The following is a 17,794-nucleotide window of genomic DNA, read 5'->3' as shown; positions in this document are numbered from 1 at the left end:
TACATGGTTGTGAATGATTCAATGACCTTTTCTATGTTGACTTAACAGGTTTCATTAGGGCCTGAGCACGGAAGTGCAAAGCCCTATTGTTTTATTCTCGTCCTCCTTGCAGAGTTTGCACCCTTTTCAGGTGCTTCCTATGTACGAAAACTCCATGTTATGTGCTCCACACATCACAATTCACACAAAGCTTGTACTGAGACAGGTTTCGACCCGGGCATGGCCACACACACTTTCACGTATCGACACCAAAAATAATATGCTTGTGTGTCTCATTAATGTTGACACCTTGGTATAGAGAAAACTCTTTCTATTGTTGTGCTCATATACCATTAATCAAATTAACACGAAAATTGGTCCTTATGTTGTGAACGTTTTTATGTGTTTATAAGGAATTTTAGTTATGTCCTGTGGGAATACAGTTTAACCTACATACACCAAACCTGATCACAGTGTGTACCAATACAATCTGAACAAATTTCCAATTCAGATCCATTAGCTAAAACGCATAAAAAAAAGTATGTTTTTTTTAAAAACAATAATATGCGTTTCCTCACATCCCAACCTTTCACGCTCAGCTCATTAACACAACAACCAATTCCCACTAAAACTGCTGAGTTCAACATTTCACATAAACAATCTTATTTCTAAGTGGTAAATTCACCTGTTCACCTCTTGAGTGTGTGTGAAGCTTGTAAAACCTCCTCCAGGCTAAAAGGGGTGGGGCTTAGCTTGCTCCATGAGTGTGCTGGAGAAAAGCAGGGAGATTTCTCTGACCGGAGAAGAAGAGTCAAGTGTCTGACTGTTTCAATGAATACTGAATTTGGTAAAATTATTCTGCCTGCATTTGCTGTTTTACAATTACATCAAAGGGTGTTGCACCATGTTTGTGAGGGCTCGTAAATCACTGCTTGTGGTTAAATTTCTGTTTTGCTTTTCTTGGATTAGTACACCAATTTGAATTTAGCAAAACGTGTATTTGAATATTTGCTTTTTGCATTGTAATAAAGATAAAATAATCAGTCACGTGTCATTATTAGGGTTGTGTATTCACATGACATTAATAATTCAGCCAAAACAACATAACTCAGAACTGAATTTTGGACTATGTAAATATGTATATTTGTTTATAAAACCATCAATATTTGATGTCCCTGTATCAATACAAAATCACCACGTAATTGATCTTGATATATTGCTGTATACCCCTAGTCATTATTCAGCAAAAGTGCTGTGATGAAATTATATTTTTCTAGGCTGAATTGCAAAATGTTAGTACAATATGTTTGCTTTATAACTGGCTTTTTACTGTGTTCAATGAGATCCACAGGCCCTTTAAAGTGCCCCATCTAGGCACATACCTTTTTTCTTTAAAAAAAATTATCAGATGGAATGATTGGTTTGGAATTTATGTCCTCCTTCAATTCAAAGCGTTTCCTATCCCAACTTGATTTCCAGTGTGTATAAAATGAGAACATAAAATGTTACAGGGTCCCTGCTTAGGTGTTACCCAATAGGCTGCTCATTTGTTGAATGTGCAGTTGAAAGGGGGTCAGCTATGACCGGCAATACGAGTTCAGACGGATCTATGGAAATGTAGTCATTTCATCGGCAAGGTGTTCGTGGAACCCTTCACGCCTAGAGCGTCGGCAAAACGACAAAGCCCATGATGCATTGCTGCATCGCTCCCTTTGGTTGGGGAGAGTCATCAGCTCACACGAGGGCTCGTTTTGAGTGCTGAGTCTCGAATCTCTCTTTCTCTCGCCCCTCGCCGAGAGAAACCGGCTCTTTTAACCTACAGATTAGCGAGAGGGAGACAGGTCGAATAGCGAAGAATTTTAAAAGGATTTTTTTTAAAGGGCGGCTATATAAAAAGCAGGGTCCGCTGCGGACTGTTAGTCAGCGTTAGTGTTTCACTTGAGTACAGTCACATTTCAGACCCACGATGGACCAGATAGATACAGCCCCTGATTCCTGGGAGCAGGAGGACGATGTCGAGGCCCCGGTCGACGTGCAGCTCTCGGGCTTTACTTCCCTCAATGTCAACGCCAAGCCGTTTGTTCCCAACGTGAACGCAGCCGAATTCGTCCCGGCCTTCTCCTCCAAAGGGCCTGCGGAAAAGCCGGAGTCGGGCGGTAAGTTCGCGCTCCGCGTTTTTGCAGTGTAGTGCAATCGCTAGCCTAGCTACTACCCGGCTAAAGCTGCGTAGCTCGAATTGGTATGGAGCAACTCTCTCATGCCTGGCGCCGCGACTGCATAGCCTCCAGGCTAGCTCATGTCGTGGCCACAGAGCGGAAACGCATCTAGCCAAGCCAGCGTTTTCCTTTTTTACTTTGTGTGCTTGCTGGCCCCGTGGATTTACTAGCCTCCCCAAGTGGACATTAGCACCGCACAACTTGGGAGCGGTTTCTTGAAAAGTCCACCAATCGACGCAGTCAGCCCATGAAACGGAGTGTAGTTCAACTACGTGGTTTTAACAGCGTCTTCACGGACCGCGCCGATCAACAGTGCCAGCGTGGTAACCTGCTCGTTGGCTTGGCCGGTGCTGTGCCGAAATCGCACCCCCACTGGAATTTTACTGCCCCCCCTGCTGCCAGAAGGTTGCTCCATTCCTACCGAAGTATTAAGTCTGAGGAGCGTAGTTACTTCGGTGTTCAATGTAACTTAAGTTTTTTTTTTTTTTCCCCAAAAAAAGTCTTGTGAATGGCAGTGAACTTCCCGTAATAATCGCCATGTTGAACGCCGACTCCTGCTCTCGTTGTTTCCTAATGAACAGTTTTGAACTGTGTACGTGTAAGATTTGTAAGATTGAGACCGCGAGGAGTTTTTGACTAAGGATTTGTTTCTTTTAATGTGCAGCGTCAGAAAATGTCGTTTCGGCAGCGAGTGCGATTTCGGCACAACACCTCTTAGCCTGCTTGTTGGCCGTGGGTAAAAGGCTAGCGAGCATGTGATTTTTAGTTTTATTTTTTGCCCGGAGCTGGACGTTAGTGTCCAGCCTAGCATTACTGAAATGATTTCAGCAAGCCAAGTTATATTTTGAACGCACCTGTGAGTGTAGGACGTGGGTCCTATGAACCACTTGGCCCTTTTGACCCCTTTGAATTCCATGTGCATAATTCCACTCATGTAAATCAGATAGATATAGTAAACCTAGAAGTAGTTCTCATTGGTTTAGTAAAGTATTCAACTAGTTCTAGGCCAAAAAAACCCATTTGACAATCACTTTAGCTGTCATATGGGCCTAAATGATTTAGCATTAATGTCTCTAGTGTAAACATATTTATACTAAATAGTGTAGAGCAACCTGACGGAACTTGTTTTCTGTCAGTGTCCAGTTTCACATTTTTTGGAAAGGTTTAAACACAACCGTGTTTATTATGGGCTGCTTGAGCAAGTGTTTTCTTCTGTTACTTTATTCAGCACAACAGCGTCCAAAATTTCAAACCCGAAAGGACGTGTGAGCTGGTTCTGTAGATGCGTACACGTTTTGTGTGTTGGAAACACACCTAGCTCTATCATCTGTTCTCTGTAGGTGGTGACACACCAGCAGTTATGGATGTTTCAGAAACAGGTAAGCGTGTGAATGTGTGTTCTCGTCTAATGAATGGGGTGTTTGCTTTTTGTATATTGCACATTGGGCTCACAGTAGCGGCTACATCTTATCTTTGTTTTTGAACATCTAACAGTTTGTCCATTTGGTGAAAGATTACATGGGCCCACAAATGTTCACCGTAATTTTACTTTTTAATTTTCAAAGTAGAGCACAGTTGACAAACTACACTCGAATTTTGAAGTGTTAATGTTGGGGGTTTAGGTCACTAATTGTAAGCTTCCCCAAGTGTCTTCTAGCCTATGCAGATAGGAAAAACATCTTTATGACTGCTGGGTAGTTGTCCATCAATTATTTTACTTTTGGTTGTAGAGCAGACCTTTCTTGGCATATTTCTGGCTTTGCTTCAAATACAAAGCAAACCAAAACATATATACAGAACACTTTGTTCTTTGTAAATGCCATGTAGGGGGCTGGGCAGTGAAGCTGAGATGACCCATGCTTTTCAGCGTAAAACTATTTTCTTGACACTACAGGGCAATTCTCTGGAAAATTAACCAAAAAAAAAAAAATCTTATGTTTGCACTTTTACTTGTCCTAATATTTAAGATAATCAGATAATGTGGAACATAATTTAATTCCGATGTATTTGCACAAATTTACCTCTTGTTATTTAAAATTGTAATTAATTTCAGTGATTCAAAGAAAATTATCATTCAAAGTTCAGTTTATATATATTATGTTGAATGGTGCATTAGGATTAATTAAAATATTCATATGATGCACCACATGCGGCCCCGTAATCAGAAGGTTGCCGGTTCGACTCCTGATCCGCCAAGGTACCACTGAGGTGCCACTGAGCAAAGCACCGTCCCCACACACTGCTCCCCATGACTGCCCGCTGCTCACTCAGGGTGATGGATTAAATGCAGAGGACAAATTTCACTGTGTGCACCGTGTGACAATCACTTCACTTCATAACCTAACAGCCCTTGTGTAGCTTTTAGACCAGTGACGTTGTTGTCCCGTGCACCATCTTGGACATTTTAGTTGCATATTGGTATTGCCTAAACATTATTTTGTTGATGTGTTGCATATTTTTGACGCCCATTATTCACTGAAATATTTGGAGCAATAGTTTGGACTGAATGCATATAGAGTTCACAGAATTCTATTGTGGAAGTTCGTTTTGACAAGTGAGAAGTTTTCTGCGTCCCGTGACAACTTTTCAAACTTCTTGTATGGCTTTTATTATTACTTTTTGAACTATTTATATTGGCTGAGATGGCGCTCACTCAGTTTGAGCATTTTTAAGAAAATAGGAATTCTGTGTGCATTTGTTTGTCTGAAAGCCCAGTTGGAATCTATGCACCGCTTTGCACTGTGCACAAGGGGATTAATAATCACACAAGGTGGCCACACTGTAGACCTCTTGCACTCATTTTCTCTACTTTTCGTCCTCCAAGGGTTTTCCCTTTGATGTTAATCAACTGCAGCAATCGCCTGAGGCAGGAATACAACAGTGTTTAGCTGCACGCCTCAGCTCACCACTCCATCCCAAATATGGGAGGGTGGGAGTGATTGTCTCTTAAATAAAGCACCTGTTATGTAGACGATGTGAAACGTGTTGAAACACCACCGGTAAGGGACAGTTTACAGAGGTCTGATTGCAGGTTTGCTTTGAATGAAGCCGGGTACAACTAATTATTATGCCTCTAGCTTTGAGGTAAAAATTAAACCCGTTTTATTGTTTGGCTGGTGTTGAGTTAGTTCTCCAGTATGCAGTTTTTAGTGTGGCGCTCTTATTTAGTGTGGATTTAAAACATTCTCTTGATTGTTTATGATTTGTAATTTCGGTTTCCACCTTATTAACTGTGAGATGTGTAATGTGGGTAAATGCCACTGCTGATTTTTCTTTTCTTTTTCTTTTTTTTTGGTCTAGTATCACCAGTGGAGAATGGAGATGCAGAGATGGCAGTGGAGGAAGCGTGGGACCAGAAAGGAGGGGAGCCAAGCGAGGCAGAGCCAGGGGGTGGACTAGGGGATGACGATGGCCCAGGCAGTGATCTGCTACCGGATGAAGGAATGGAGGAAGAGGAGGAAGTGCCAAAACCTAAAGTAGTCCCCACCCAGCCAAACGCCCCCAAAAAAGAACATGTTAATGTGGTCTTCATTGGCCATGTTGGTGAGTTTCTTTTTTCTTTTAGACTTTCCTAAAATGTCTCACTTAGTCAGCCTTTACCAAAATGTCCACTTGCTCACAGTGAGCAACAGGTTTAACACTGTGTTTGAACTTTATATCTATATATGAATCTCTTGTTCGGCCTTCTTTGTAAAAACCTCCTAGATGAATATATAATATGCTCCCTTAGAGACCCAATTCATTATAGTTGCCACACTTAGTCCCGTTGCCTGCTGTTGACAGTCAGTGTTTTATCAGCTGTGACCTCACTCCCTCAGCCTCTTATCTGTTCCTCTTCCAGATGCCGGCAAGTCCACTATTGGAGGACAGATTATGTGAGTGTGCATTTTTTCGTGAGTTGAGTTTTTGATGTGTGTGTCGTTGCTTATGATCCAGTTGGTGTTTCAGGTATTTGACTGGAATGGTGGAGAAGAGGACATTGGAAAAGTATGAGAGGGAAGCCAAAGAGAAGAACAGGGAAACCTGGTGAGGATAAACCATTAATTGAACAAGTGGTTTATTTTCCTGTGCTCATGTTACCCTGTTGGTTCCAAGTTCATGGAGTGTTTATTTTATTAGTTATGTATTTCTTACATTTCTTAAGTTGTCTTACATTACATTTTGGATGTTTGAGAATCTTTGTATTTTTATTTTTAGGTACCTTTCTTGGGCATTAGACACAAACCAAGAAGAGAGAGACAAGGGGAAGACAGTGGAGGTCGGGCGTGCATATTTTGAGACTGATAAAAAGCACTTTACCATACTGGATGCCCCAGGCCATAAAAGTTTTGTCCCCAATATGATTGGAGGAGCATCACAAGCTGACCTGGCAGTGCTGGTGAGATGCTGTGGCTGAACCATGTAGCATTTATTGATTCATCTGACATAACTTCATTGGTTTTATTTGGAAAATGTGATAAAAGTGTAGCAGGAGAAGGATATATGGGCACTAGAGGGAGCTGCTTGGGTATCTTCTCAATCAGTGTGGAGTAGTACATAATGGATTGTATCATAGTTCTTGGTCAGCAGCAATGTTTGGATGGGATAAGTGAACCATCCAGCATGGCACAACGTGTCACGCTGGCTTACCTTCTTGCATCCTGGTGCCATGTTTTCCGGAGCAAAATGACCAACACACACACACCTGGTCATCAGACCAGGCACACTTGGAATTATCTGATTGAACATGCCAGCCGTAAATGTGTAAATACCAACTGTATCTCCTCTCACCTGTTGCTCTTCCCTTTAGGTGATCTCTGCGAGGAAAGGAGAGTTTGAGACAGGCTTTGAGAAAGGAGGCCAGACACGGGAGCATGCCATGTTGGCAAAAACGGCTGGAGTGAAACATCTGATTGTTCTCATCAATAAAATGGACGACACCACAGTAAACTGGAGTCTAGAGAGGTCAGTCTGGCAAAAAATAATCAGTCTGGTATAATATCTGTCGGGGAAGTACCTCTGCTAATTGTTTCATGTGTGACAATCAGGTATGAAGAATGTAAGGAGAAACTTGTGCCATTTTTGAAGAAGGTTGGCTTCAACCCCAGAAAAGATATTCACTTCATGCCATGTTCTGGACTCACGGGGGCTAACCTGAAAGAGCCAGTGGACTTTTGTTCTTGGTACACGTAAGTATTGCCTTCCAATCAAAAGTAGATTTAAATTAATATTTGTTTATAGATTAATGTACTTTATTTTCCCTTACACATGACAGAGGGTTACCGTTCATTCCTCACCTGGATAGCTTGCCAAACTTCAACAGATCAAGTGATGGACCAGTCAGGTTACCAATTGTTGATAAGTACAAGGTAAGGAAACGGGGTGACCACCTTTGTGTCCAAATTCCTGTGGTATTTGCACCCTATGTATCTTGAATTATTTTCCTCTTTAAGTTTGACATTGTATTTCACTGCACTTCGTCTATTAAATTTGTTCATTTACATTTTTATCCCCATTCTGTAGGGATTTTCATAGCGATGCTAAATTTGAAGAGACTGAAATTGTTTTTTTGTTTTTTTTTTTAAGGACATGGGCACTGTGATCCTTGGGAAGCTGGAGTCAGGGTCCATCAGTAAAACACAGCAGCTTGTTATGATGCCCAACAGAGTAAGATGCCACTTGTGATGTTCTGAATAGTGCTGGAAATGGTTGTTCTGCTTAGTCATAATGAATCATTATCCTGTGATTCCTTCACATTATCATTCCTGGTTATCTGACTTTGAGCTGTTTCTGTGTGTAGCACACTGTGGAGGTCCTGAGTCTCCTCTCAGATGATGTTGAAACGGATGATGCGGGCCCAGGAGAGAATCTGAAGCTGCGACTAAAAGGCATTGAGGAGGAAGAAATCCTGCCTGGCTTCATCCTCTGCAATGCAGAGAACCTCTGCCACTCAGGGCGCACCTTTGACGCCCAGGTAGACAATCTGGTCAAATAAAATAATGCAGTTTTTTGTGGGTGTTTTGTTGTAAATGTATCTATTGATCATTTTGCCTTAGATTGTCATCATTGAACACAAGTCTATCATCTGTCCGGGCTACAATGCAGTTCTACACATCCACACCTGTATTGAAGAAGTTCAGATTACGGTAACTGCTGCTCTTATAATCTACAACTCATTATTTACATTTACTTTTAAGGCATTTGGCAGATGCCCTTATCCAGAGTGACTTACAACGTGCTTCCATGTTACAATCAATGAATTGATCAATTCTGGTTCACTGGGACCCCCAACTTTGAATTCAATATTTTTAGTCACTGTTGTAGTTTCTATACATAAGTAAGACAATAAGAAAGTAACAAGATAATCTAAATATTCTTTAAAGAGGAAGATCTTTACCTCCAGAGATAGAGAGACCAGACTATCAGTACTGGAAGCTTGGAATATACAAAAGTGCAGTGGTAAAACTGTGGAGAGTGGTTATAAAAACTCTCTCTACACACAAAAACACTGTAAAACCACTTCAACTTGATGTTACCTGGCAAAAAGAGGCATGGCACAATAGAGGTTAAAAGGATGAACAGTTTCTAAATATTAACACCAGTAGATTATTATTGCAGTTACATGTAAATATTGTATGTAAAAAGGGTACCAATGTTACAGAGAAAACCAAAAATAAGAGAAAGGAGAAAGGGATAGAGAAAGAAAGAGAAAAAGCTAAGAGAAACAGAGAGAGAAGAAAAGGCTCAGGATCTGGAAGGCCCAGTTCCCCATGGAAAAGATGGAAGTCCCGAGACCGCAAGTGAACATTCCTTTATACATTTGACCCACAGGAAGTTGTCACAGACCAATCAGAATTTGTTGTTTCTGTCTTGACGTCCCATCCCCCCAGGATGGCGCTACTCCATGTTTGGCTTTTTAGGCCACCATCAATATTTTGAATCTGATGTGTGCAGCTACTGTGAGGGAACGTAGCTGCATGAACGTTTTATTAGTTGTAGTGGTCGGATGTTACATAGAGGTAGACCATTTTTACATTTACAGCATTTATCAGACGCCCTTATCCAGAGCGACTTACAATCAGTAGTTACAGGGACAGTCCCCCTGGAGCAACTTAAGGTTAAGTGTCTTGCTCAGGGACACAATGGTAGTAAGTGGGATTTGAAACTGGGTCTTCTGGTTCACAGGCGAGTGTGTTACCCACTAGGCTCCTACCACCCTCTAGGCCAGCTAGAAGGGAGTTACAGTAATCCAGTTGTGAGATTACTAAGGACTGAACCAGTAGCTGGGTAACCAGTAGATCATTATGAACTCATCTTGGAAGACCGAGGAGGTGTTGAAGTCCTCTGCTCATTTCTTATTGTATTTTTCTCTAGGCCTTAATCTGTCTGGTAGACAAAAAGACGGGCGAAAAGAGCAAGACGCGACCTCGCTTTGTCAAACAGGACCAAGTGTGCATCGCCCGTCTGCGGACTGCGGGAACCATCTGCCTTGAGACATTCAAAGACTTCCCCCAAATGGGCAGGTTCACCCTGAGGGATGAAGGTGAGTGGACCACACCTTGCACTTTGTTAGACTAGTCACAGAAGTGAAAATGACCAATTAAACAGCCAAAAAGTTCTGTTGTACTGTTTTAATATGATAAATTAAGTAAATGAAAACATGATTTCCTTCCAATAATTTCAGTGCCAGTGTTTCAAGTAGATAATCTGATTTATGTTGCCAAATTGTTTGTGCACTCTAGGTAAAACCATCGCCATTGGAAAGGTGTTGAAGCTTGTTCCAGACAAGGACTGAAACTGTTGAATGGGTTTTGTGGAATGACCAAGATGAGGCAGAGGTGGATTGCTGCAGCAGCAGACCCTCCTACACAACCTGCTCCTCCCACTGATCAGCTCTGCTCCCCTCCTGCCTCCTGAAGACCAGCTTAAAAACTCGAAAGGAAAGGGTTTTTAAGCAAATGAAACAAAAGAAGAAATAGTGGCCACATATGTCAGCTTTCTCATATTGAGAGCTCAGCAATTCCATTTTGTTCAAGCCCCTTAAGACCCACTATCCCTTCCCCACTCGTCTACATGTATGACTGAAAGAGATCAAAGTCTCTTAATTTTATTTTTTTTGTATCTTCCCCCATTCTTTGTTTGATTCCATCATATTAATACAGTGGCAGCATGTGGACCAGGTTTTGCTGAGAAAACTAAAGATTTAAATAAAATGTGGGAGGGGGAAAAATGTGAGATGAAAATAAAAATATAAACCAAAATGTCATTATCTTGGTTGAACATGTCTCCCATTGCTCACGTTGGTTTCTCTTAGGCCATTCTTGAAACACAGCCTAACGTGTTCACATGTTATTAAAGCAAAATTATGACAATAAAATATTAAATTGGGGAAATTATTTCTCTATCTAATGACTGGAGTTTCTTGGAATCAGTTTCATTTGGTGGTACACTTGAGCATAGATTTTTGGATGTATTGTATCCTTTCTTCCAAATACAAGTTGCTTTCAATGATTTCTGGAAGGAAATAGGTCTGTGCATTCAAATAAAAATGTGTTTGACGCTCTTAAAATTGGGGCATGGGAAATATGTAAAAACGTGGCCTTATCATTTCGTGAAACAGGATTTTAGTAGCGTGGTGGTGGCCTACCGGGTAAGAAAGTGACCCCGTAATCAGAAGGTTGCTTGTTCGAATCCCGATCCGCCATGGTGCCATCCCCACACACTGCTCCCCGGGTGCCTGTCATGGCTGCCTACTGCTGACTAAGGGGTTAAAAGCAGAGGACACATTTCATTGTGTCACCGTGTGCTGTGCTGCTGTGTTTCACAATGACATTCACTTCACTTTCACAAATGTGTTTCTGAGCAAGACACTTGACTCTTGAGTGTCACCTGGGGGATTGTCCCTGTAACTACTGATGGTAAGGGCGTCTGCTAAATGCAATAAATTACATGTTTGTGATTTTAGACGTTTTTACGGTTTTGGGCCTAAATAAATATTTACATCAAAAAAGTTGTCCTGCATGGAGTTCCCCTTGTGGACTACCGATATGATTGGTCAGCTGTTGCCTATTAGGGGCGTGTTCAACACAAAGTGGCCAATGGCGACGCTCCATACAGTATTTCACGGACAAGTAGCTCTGGGAGGAGGCGGCTCATTGTTATCGCAGAGGCCCGAAACTTTTTTTTTTTTTTAGCCAGCTTATGGCAATTCATTAAAGACCCCGTTTTTAAATTAACGCTTCCAAACTATCGCCGTGCGAAATCAGCCTTTAAATTCGCGCTCGACGAGCTTGTTACTAATCAAACAAGCGCTGGGGTCTCCAGAAATAGGAATTACGTCGCCGAGGAGGTATGTCGCTTCGCCGGGTTCGCAGTCATTTCCCCCGTGATTTAAAGGGCCAAGAATGTAACAAAAGAGTCGAGTTTCACCCTTGAAAGTTTCGCGGCGTCTGATCCTTTCAACGCGTCAATCAGAAATTAGGCGAGACGCTCATAATTTGTTTAGCCGAAACAGTGAGTTGAGATTTTTTTTTTTTTAATTTGCAGACTAATGTGAGTTCTTGCCTGAGCTCGTTGTCACTTTCGCTGCGTGTGCGGCTGCGCTAGCGGAGTTAGCTTGCCGGCTAACCTTCGGCAATAACGTCAGACATTAACACCATTTACTTTTACAGCATTTATCAGACGCCCTTATCCAGAGAGACTTACAGTCAGTAGTTAAAGGGACAGTCCCCCCTGGAGCAACTTGGGGTTAAGTGTCTTGCTCAGGGACACAATGGTAGTAAGTGGGGTTTGAACCTGGGTCTTCTGGTTCATAGGCGAGTGTGTTACCCACTAGACTCCTACCACCCTGGTTTCTTCGTCTGATTTATTATATTTTATTGATTTAAGTAAGATAACAACGTACCTCTAGGAATTCTTCACGCCTCATCCTCTACTGGTCACCCGGAGGCCGTCGGCTAGAAACGACACTTTCCGTTCTGATTCCTCCTGATTACTTCATCAGTCTTTTTTTTTTTTTTTTTTTTTTTTTTGTTCATCTTGAAGGCTTTGTTTGCCCCGATCCAGAATGACCGAGTCAGAGCCGCCGAGGTTTTCCTCCCTGGAGGTAGAGAGAGACTATTGGAAGGAGCAGGCTGCTCAGAACCAGCAAAGGTATTCCACACATCCCACCTTGTCCTCGCTGAGGGGTGGATCAAAAATGTACTCTGAACAATCCCCTTCCATCCCATATACAAAAATATAATAACTTGAGATGGTTTTATTACCTGGCAAGCTGTTTAAGCCAAACAAAACTGTGGGAGTAGAATAGTGATTTTTTTTTTTCTTCTTAAATCTCCCTGCATCACTTTCAATCAAAACAATTCTTTTATAGAGAAATGACACATCCATAGGCTGGCACATGTTTACACCCATGTGCCAGGATCTGAAACAAAATAATGGGGCTTTTCCTGTTTTTCTTGTGTTTTAAGAGCATCTTGAGCATTGTAATGAGCCCCACTTTGCTTTTCTTTCGTTTGTTTCTCCATGACAGGGCAGAGGAAGCCCGTGAGGAGCTGCAGGAGTTCCAGCAGATGAGCCGGGACTATGAGATGGAGCTGGAGATGGAGCTGAAGCAGTGCGAAGCCCGCAATCGGGAGCTGATCACTATGAACAATCGGCTTCGAATGGAGCTGGAGAGCTACAAGGTTGTTTAATAGAGCGGTCTCACAATTCTCTGTACAAAGTGGCCGTCAAGTGCTTGTGGAATGGACAACCTCTCCAAAAACATTTAGTTTATTCCTCATTTCTGTTTTATTTTTTTATGAAATGCTACTGGATATTAGGCTCACTTCTTTAAAGAAAAGAAGTGCACATTGAGGTGCACTAATGTTTTTTGAGGTGCATGCAGTATGTTCGCATTCTTTTTCTTTGAGTGTCCCAGACCACCTCTGGTGTCATTTAGAAATTTGGGCTACCCCCTAGTAAATACAACCATGTGCTCATAGTTACATGGCTTTGTAATGAAGTTTGAAGATTGTGTTTGTTTCTGGGTGGTGAGGGAACACAAACATGTACTCACAGTGATCAACAGTGCCCAATTCAGTGGCAGCGAAGCAGCTGGTGTGTGTGTGTGTGTGTGTGTGTGTGTGTGTGTGTAGGGAAATGCACGCCAGTCAACACAACACAGCCCCAGTAGTGGTGTGCTGTTTTTAATATCAGAAATATGGACTGAACCTTCATCAGCTTGCCCTTGATCTCCATTGTTTCTTGTATATTGTGTACCATCTTTATTATTTTCTTCTTTTTTGATTTGCGTAATGATGAGTTATTTGTAAGACTGGTCAAAATTATGTGATCCTAAATCAGTTGTTCATACAATTTTTAAAAATTGTCATCACTGTAGGAAAAGTATGAGACTCAGCACTCTGAGGCCTTCAGGCAGATCTCCACCCTTGAGGGAGACCTGGCTGAAACAACAGCCATCAAGGACCAGTTGCACAAGTACATCCGAGAGCTGGAGCAGGCCAATGATGACCTGGAGAGAGCTAAAAGGTTTGGGATATTGGACTTCCACTGTCAACTACCAAGCCCTTGTTTCCATGAAATGTATTTGAGAGGATTGAGATGCATGAAAACCAGAGTTTTTACACAATTTAAATCATTTGAACATAATTGTAAACCAAAAAAGTCAGGTGTACTCTTTTTCCATAAGAAGTGTAAAATGTTTTTTTATTTATTAAAAATAGGGCAACTATTATGTCCTTGGAAGACTTTGAACAGAGAATGAACCAAGTGATTGAGAGAAATGCCTTCCTAGAGAGTGAGCTGGATGAGAAGGAAAACTTGCTGGAGTCTGTTCAGAGGCTGAAGGACGAAGCTCGAGGTATGCAGAGAATCAATTTTAATGTCAGCTACTATAAAACACATTGCCATGGTCCTAGCAATGCAAACTCTAATCACCGGGAGTCCACAGTTATGATTAAATACCTTTGTCAGGAATTTTGGGCTGGATTAAGACCAGACTTAAACACTGGTCATGTGACTATTTTGTTATAAAATTATAATGTAACATTGTTGACTAATAAAAATGAGACTAAATTTAAAAACTCCCATCCGGTTGCACAGGTGACGTCACTTCTGCAATATGCAACTTGAAATAGATTTCAAGATACATGTAATAGTTTTAGAAAATGATGAAGCAATCTTTGTGGGAAAGTGGAAAACAGAATGTGTGCTAGAAATACATGGAACAAATCAGAGCGTCTTCCATCTGGAATAGATGTAGTGTATTCTTGAGTCTAAAAGGTAACATTATTACAATAATAATACAATAATTATTTCACTAAAATGTTTTTGTTCTAGTAGGTCTGTGTATGATATTGACTGGGATAAATAGAAATGTAAAGAGACTAAAATACAATTTTCATTGACTGAAATGTCATTAGTTTTTGTTGACAAACAAAACTCTTAATAGATTGAGACTAAAATATGACTAAAATTAAAACAGGCTGCTAAAAACTATAATATGAAGTCTGTGATGTATGCTTTGTGGTTTCTTTAAAGTTTGCTTCTAATTAGTCTAATAACAAAAATGAAAAAAGCATTAGGAAAAACAGGATTTAAGACAGTCTAGCTACAGAAACCTTTTATTAATTTCATATTCCCCGTCAAATGTCATTTCTCAAGGTAATGTCTTTTTGAGTGCTTTGTGAAAGTAAAACTGATGTTGACTCTGCTCTTTGCCCGGCAGACCTGCGTCAGGAACTGGCAGTTAAGCAGAAGCAGGAGCGGCGGCCGTCTCTGTGCCTGACCAAAGATGCAGAGAGGACTGAAGCACCACAGTCCCGTCCATCTTCTGCTTTGCCCTCCCCTCTCTTGTCTACGCCTTACAGACCCCCTGGTTCTACCAGTGGCTTCAACACACCCCCACCCTCATACAGCAAAGGTGAGCCGCGTTTTTTCTTTCCCAAAGTGCTAAGCAAGTGCAAAAATCTGAAGAACATTGAACACTAAATCTTGAACGAGATGTTAAGGCTTATGCACTGATACCATTTACGTTATGTTCCATTCGAAATCTGTGAACATGTAGTTTTTCATAAAAGCGCACATTTTGCATTTGATCAAGATCTAGTGAGGAGGTGCTTTCAGATAAGAATAGATCATTGATTCAGTTGCTAGCTTGTTTCTGCGTTTGGCACCTGTGTGCAGTAAATGTGGGTTCTTGACCTTTTGAATCTCCTGCGTAGCTTCAGGTGATGCTCTGACCGGAACGCCTCTCACCACGTCAGCTCGGATATCAGCGTTGAACATTGTTGGAGAGCTGCTGAGGAAAGTTGGGGTGAGTGTAATAGTTTTTCTTTTTCCCCTTTTTGATTGTAATTCTGTAGGTGTTTACTGTACAGTCTTTGTAGCTTGGTTTGTTCATAGTGAAGAGAGAATTTCCCCTCATTCTTCTGGTAATGAAGGTTTTTTTTTATTTATTTTTTTTTATAATTTATATAAATTTCTAATCCTTTTTAACTTAGAATCTTGAATCAAAGCTGGCCTCCTGTCGAGACTTGCATGCAAACAAGTCCCAGTGCCCGGGCCTGACATCTGGAGCGGTGATGACCGCCAGCCAGCGGGAAAGCCCGGAGACTCAAACCAGCACCAATGGCCTTTATGAAAAGAGGTAAGATGGCTTGCAGCAATGTTAATGATATAGTTCAGTAACAACATTGGAGACCTTTCTTTTAAAGTAACCGTTCAAAAGTAAGTTCTGGTGAGGACTGAACGGCACTCAGTTTTAAAAAAATAAATAATAATAAAAAAAATGCTTAATATTTCAATGAATCACATTACCCGTGATTTGCCTTTCTTTAATCTCTAATAAAATTTCATCCCTTGCAGTTTGGTAAAAAGGTTGGATTTTGGACCAGGGCCGAAAATTTTGCTCTGAAAGAACTTTGATCCCTCATCCCTGTCATGGCTACTCCAGCACATAGTTTCTCTGAAGCCTTAAAGCTTGAATATTCTAGACCACTGAAGATCTTCCATAAACGCAGTGGTCTGGGTTTTCTGAAGGTGTCATGCATCCTCGCTTCGACTGAATGGATGCCGGTTTTATTCCAGTGCACTGTTGCACATGTACTGATCTTCTGCCCTAATCGGTTCCAGAGACTTGTTGAGTAGACCATTGTGTCTCCAAACTTGTTGACGTCCAATTGTTCTGCTTTGGCTTTGTTAACTTTTCTTCAGCAATAACATTTTAAGCACAGGTGTCTAATGCTCTAAATTCTCACTGAATGCAAGCTGATTACATATCTCCTAATGGTAGGTTCTTCTATTTTCACCCTTTTTGTTCTTGTCTATAGTAAAATCATAACTGCTTTAACTGTAGCAAGTAATAAGGGGGACTGAGGTGGAAGATTGAAGTTTACTGGATTTACTGTAATTTCATGATCAGCTGGTCTGTTTAAGCACTGAACTACTGAAAAGCAATAAAAAGAGCTGCCATGGTCCAGCTATTTTTACTAATAGAAAACTACTAACACTTTAAAATGATTTATACAGACAGTATTGTAAACATATGTTTTATATATGTAGCCAAACAGGAATATTGCGTTGTAGTATTAACATTCAAGGCCTCATAAAGGTACAAATCTGTTTGCTACAACCTTTTTTTTTTTTTTTTTTTTTTTTTTTGCGTGTCTTGCTGCTGTTATTGTATTTTGTTCTGTTAAATGTCTCAGGGTTTGAAATGATTAAACTGTTACAGGAAAATGGTTAGACCTTCATTAACACCATAAGGAGTTTGTATTTTGTTCAGTGTGTGTGGTCTGTTGATGGACTGTTACACATAAAGGCCTCATAGGTCTTGATATGGAGAATTTTTAAAAACCAAGCTCTGCACAAAAACGTCCTGTGCCTTCCTTACTGCTTTAGTGTCTACACAGGGGATGTATTTCATTCCCCAGTGAAGTTATTCAAGCTTTTCTTCAAGCGCTTCACTCAATTACATAATATCGCGCTTATTCAGGTGGAAGAGGCGGAGAAAAATATCAATTTTATTTGGAGACTGTACCCGTACAAGTCTCTGTACCAGTACATATCTCTTAATTCAGAGGTATTTTTGGTAATTTTAAGATGTGAATACTTCAGTGAAGGGTACATGTGTTTTATGTTAAAAGACAAATGTAAGCGAATTGATTTACTATTTTCTATCTCTTCCCCTAGAAGTACTAATATACTGTAGACACAGTGATAGGAGAAAAGTAGTGTATTATGATTGGTTTGACTAACAAACTTCTCTCAGGGGCCATTTGGAACCATTTCTCTCCATGCACGTCACACATTGCAGCAGTTTGTCTTTTGTCTGTGGATTCGTTTGTCAAAGACTGTAAGCCTTAAACTTGCTATTGCTGTCAAATGTTCATTGTGTTTTTCTTAACATGTTGTATCTGTAAGCACATTTTGTGTACTTTGCCAAATGCGCACAATAAAATGCTATAATTTCAGAAGCCTGTCTGTTTCTGCAAATAACAAGCATAGCTGGTGAGATTCTATTTTATAGCTTCACAAAGTGAGCTGAAGGTTCATTTTAATAAATCGTTTCTTTGTCCATTGGAAAAATTTGCTTACAACAAACTGGTTGCACTTAA

At 40.9% G+C, this 17,794-nt stretch overlaps 2 protein-coding genes and 1 long non-coding RNA gene across 6 annotated transcripts; 2 read left to right on the top strand and 1 right to left on the bottom strand.

The window, feature by feature from the left end:
• The first annotated feature begins 1,673 nt into the window (after positions 1-1,673).
• On the top strand, positions 1,674-10,586 carry gspt1l (G1 to S phase transition 1, like). 2 transcript variants are annotated; one of them, XM_028985066.1, is made up of 14 exons: positions 1,674-2,135; positions 3,536-3,574; positions 5,496-5,738; positions 6,037-6,070; positions 6,144-6,221; positions 6,393-6,573; positions 6,985-7,139; positions 7,223-7,363; positions 7,450-7,543; positions 7,761-7,841; positions 7,975-8,148; positions 8,231-8,320; positions 9,549-9,717; positions 9,917-10,586. In XM_028985066.1, the coding sequence occupies exons 1-14, from the start codon at positions 1,946-1,948 to the stop codon at positions 9,967-9,969; spliced, it is 1,722 nt and encodes a 573-aa protein (XP_028840899.1). In that variant the 5' UTR covers positions 1,674-1,945; the 3' UTR covers positions 9,970-10,586. The 2 variants fall into 2 exon arrangements, with proteins under 2 accessions (XP_028840899.1, XP_028840900.1); XM_028985067.1 differs by lacking the exon at positions 3,536-3,574.
• On the bottom strand, positions 9,791-12,326 carry LOC114793370 (uncharacterized). Its single transcript, XR_003750241.1, has 2 exons — positions 12,079-12,326; positions 9,791-10,934 (listed from the first exon to the last, which is right to left on the bottom strand). It is a non-coding gene; the product is annotated as an uncharacterized LOC114793370 (long non-coding RNA).
• On the top strand, positions 11,223-16,656 carry nde1 (nudE neurodevelopment protein 1). 3 transcript variants are annotated; one of them, XM_028985070.1, is made up of 9 exons: positions 11,223-11,523; positions 12,240-12,326; positions 12,706-12,859; positions 13,558-13,706; positions 13,901-14,037; positions 14,905-15,099; positions 15,401-15,492; positions 15,680-15,825; positions 16,044-16,656. In XM_028985070.1, the coding sequence occupies exons 2-9, from the start codon at positions 12,241-12,243 to the stop codon at positions 16,090-16,092; spliced, it is 1,008 nt and encodes a 335-aa protein (XP_028840903.1). In that variant the 5' UTR covers positions 11,223-11,523; position 12,240; the 3' UTR covers positions 16,093-16,656. The 3 variants fall into 3 exon arrangements, with proteins under 3 accessions (XP_028840903.1, XP_028840901.1, XP_028840902.1); XM_028985068.1 differs by having other exon boundaries at positions 12,219-12,326; XM_028985069.1 differs by lacking the exon at positions 11,223-11,523 and adding an exon at positions 11,547-11,687 and having other exon boundaries at positions 12,219-12,326.
• Positions 16,657-17,794: the final 1,138 nt, after the last annotated feature.

Source organism: Denticeps clupeoides, chromosome 7 (genome assembly GCF_900700375.1).
Source record: "Denticeps clupeoides chromosome 7, fDenClu1.1, whole genome shotgun sequence".
Classification (NCBI taxonomy): domain Eukaryota; kingdom Metazoa; phylum Chordata; class Actinopteri; order Clupeiformes; family Denticipitidae; genus Denticeps; species Denticeps clupeoides.
Note: the sequence above shows the minus strand (reverse complement) of the source record. Positions and strands in the feature narration are given on the sequence as shown.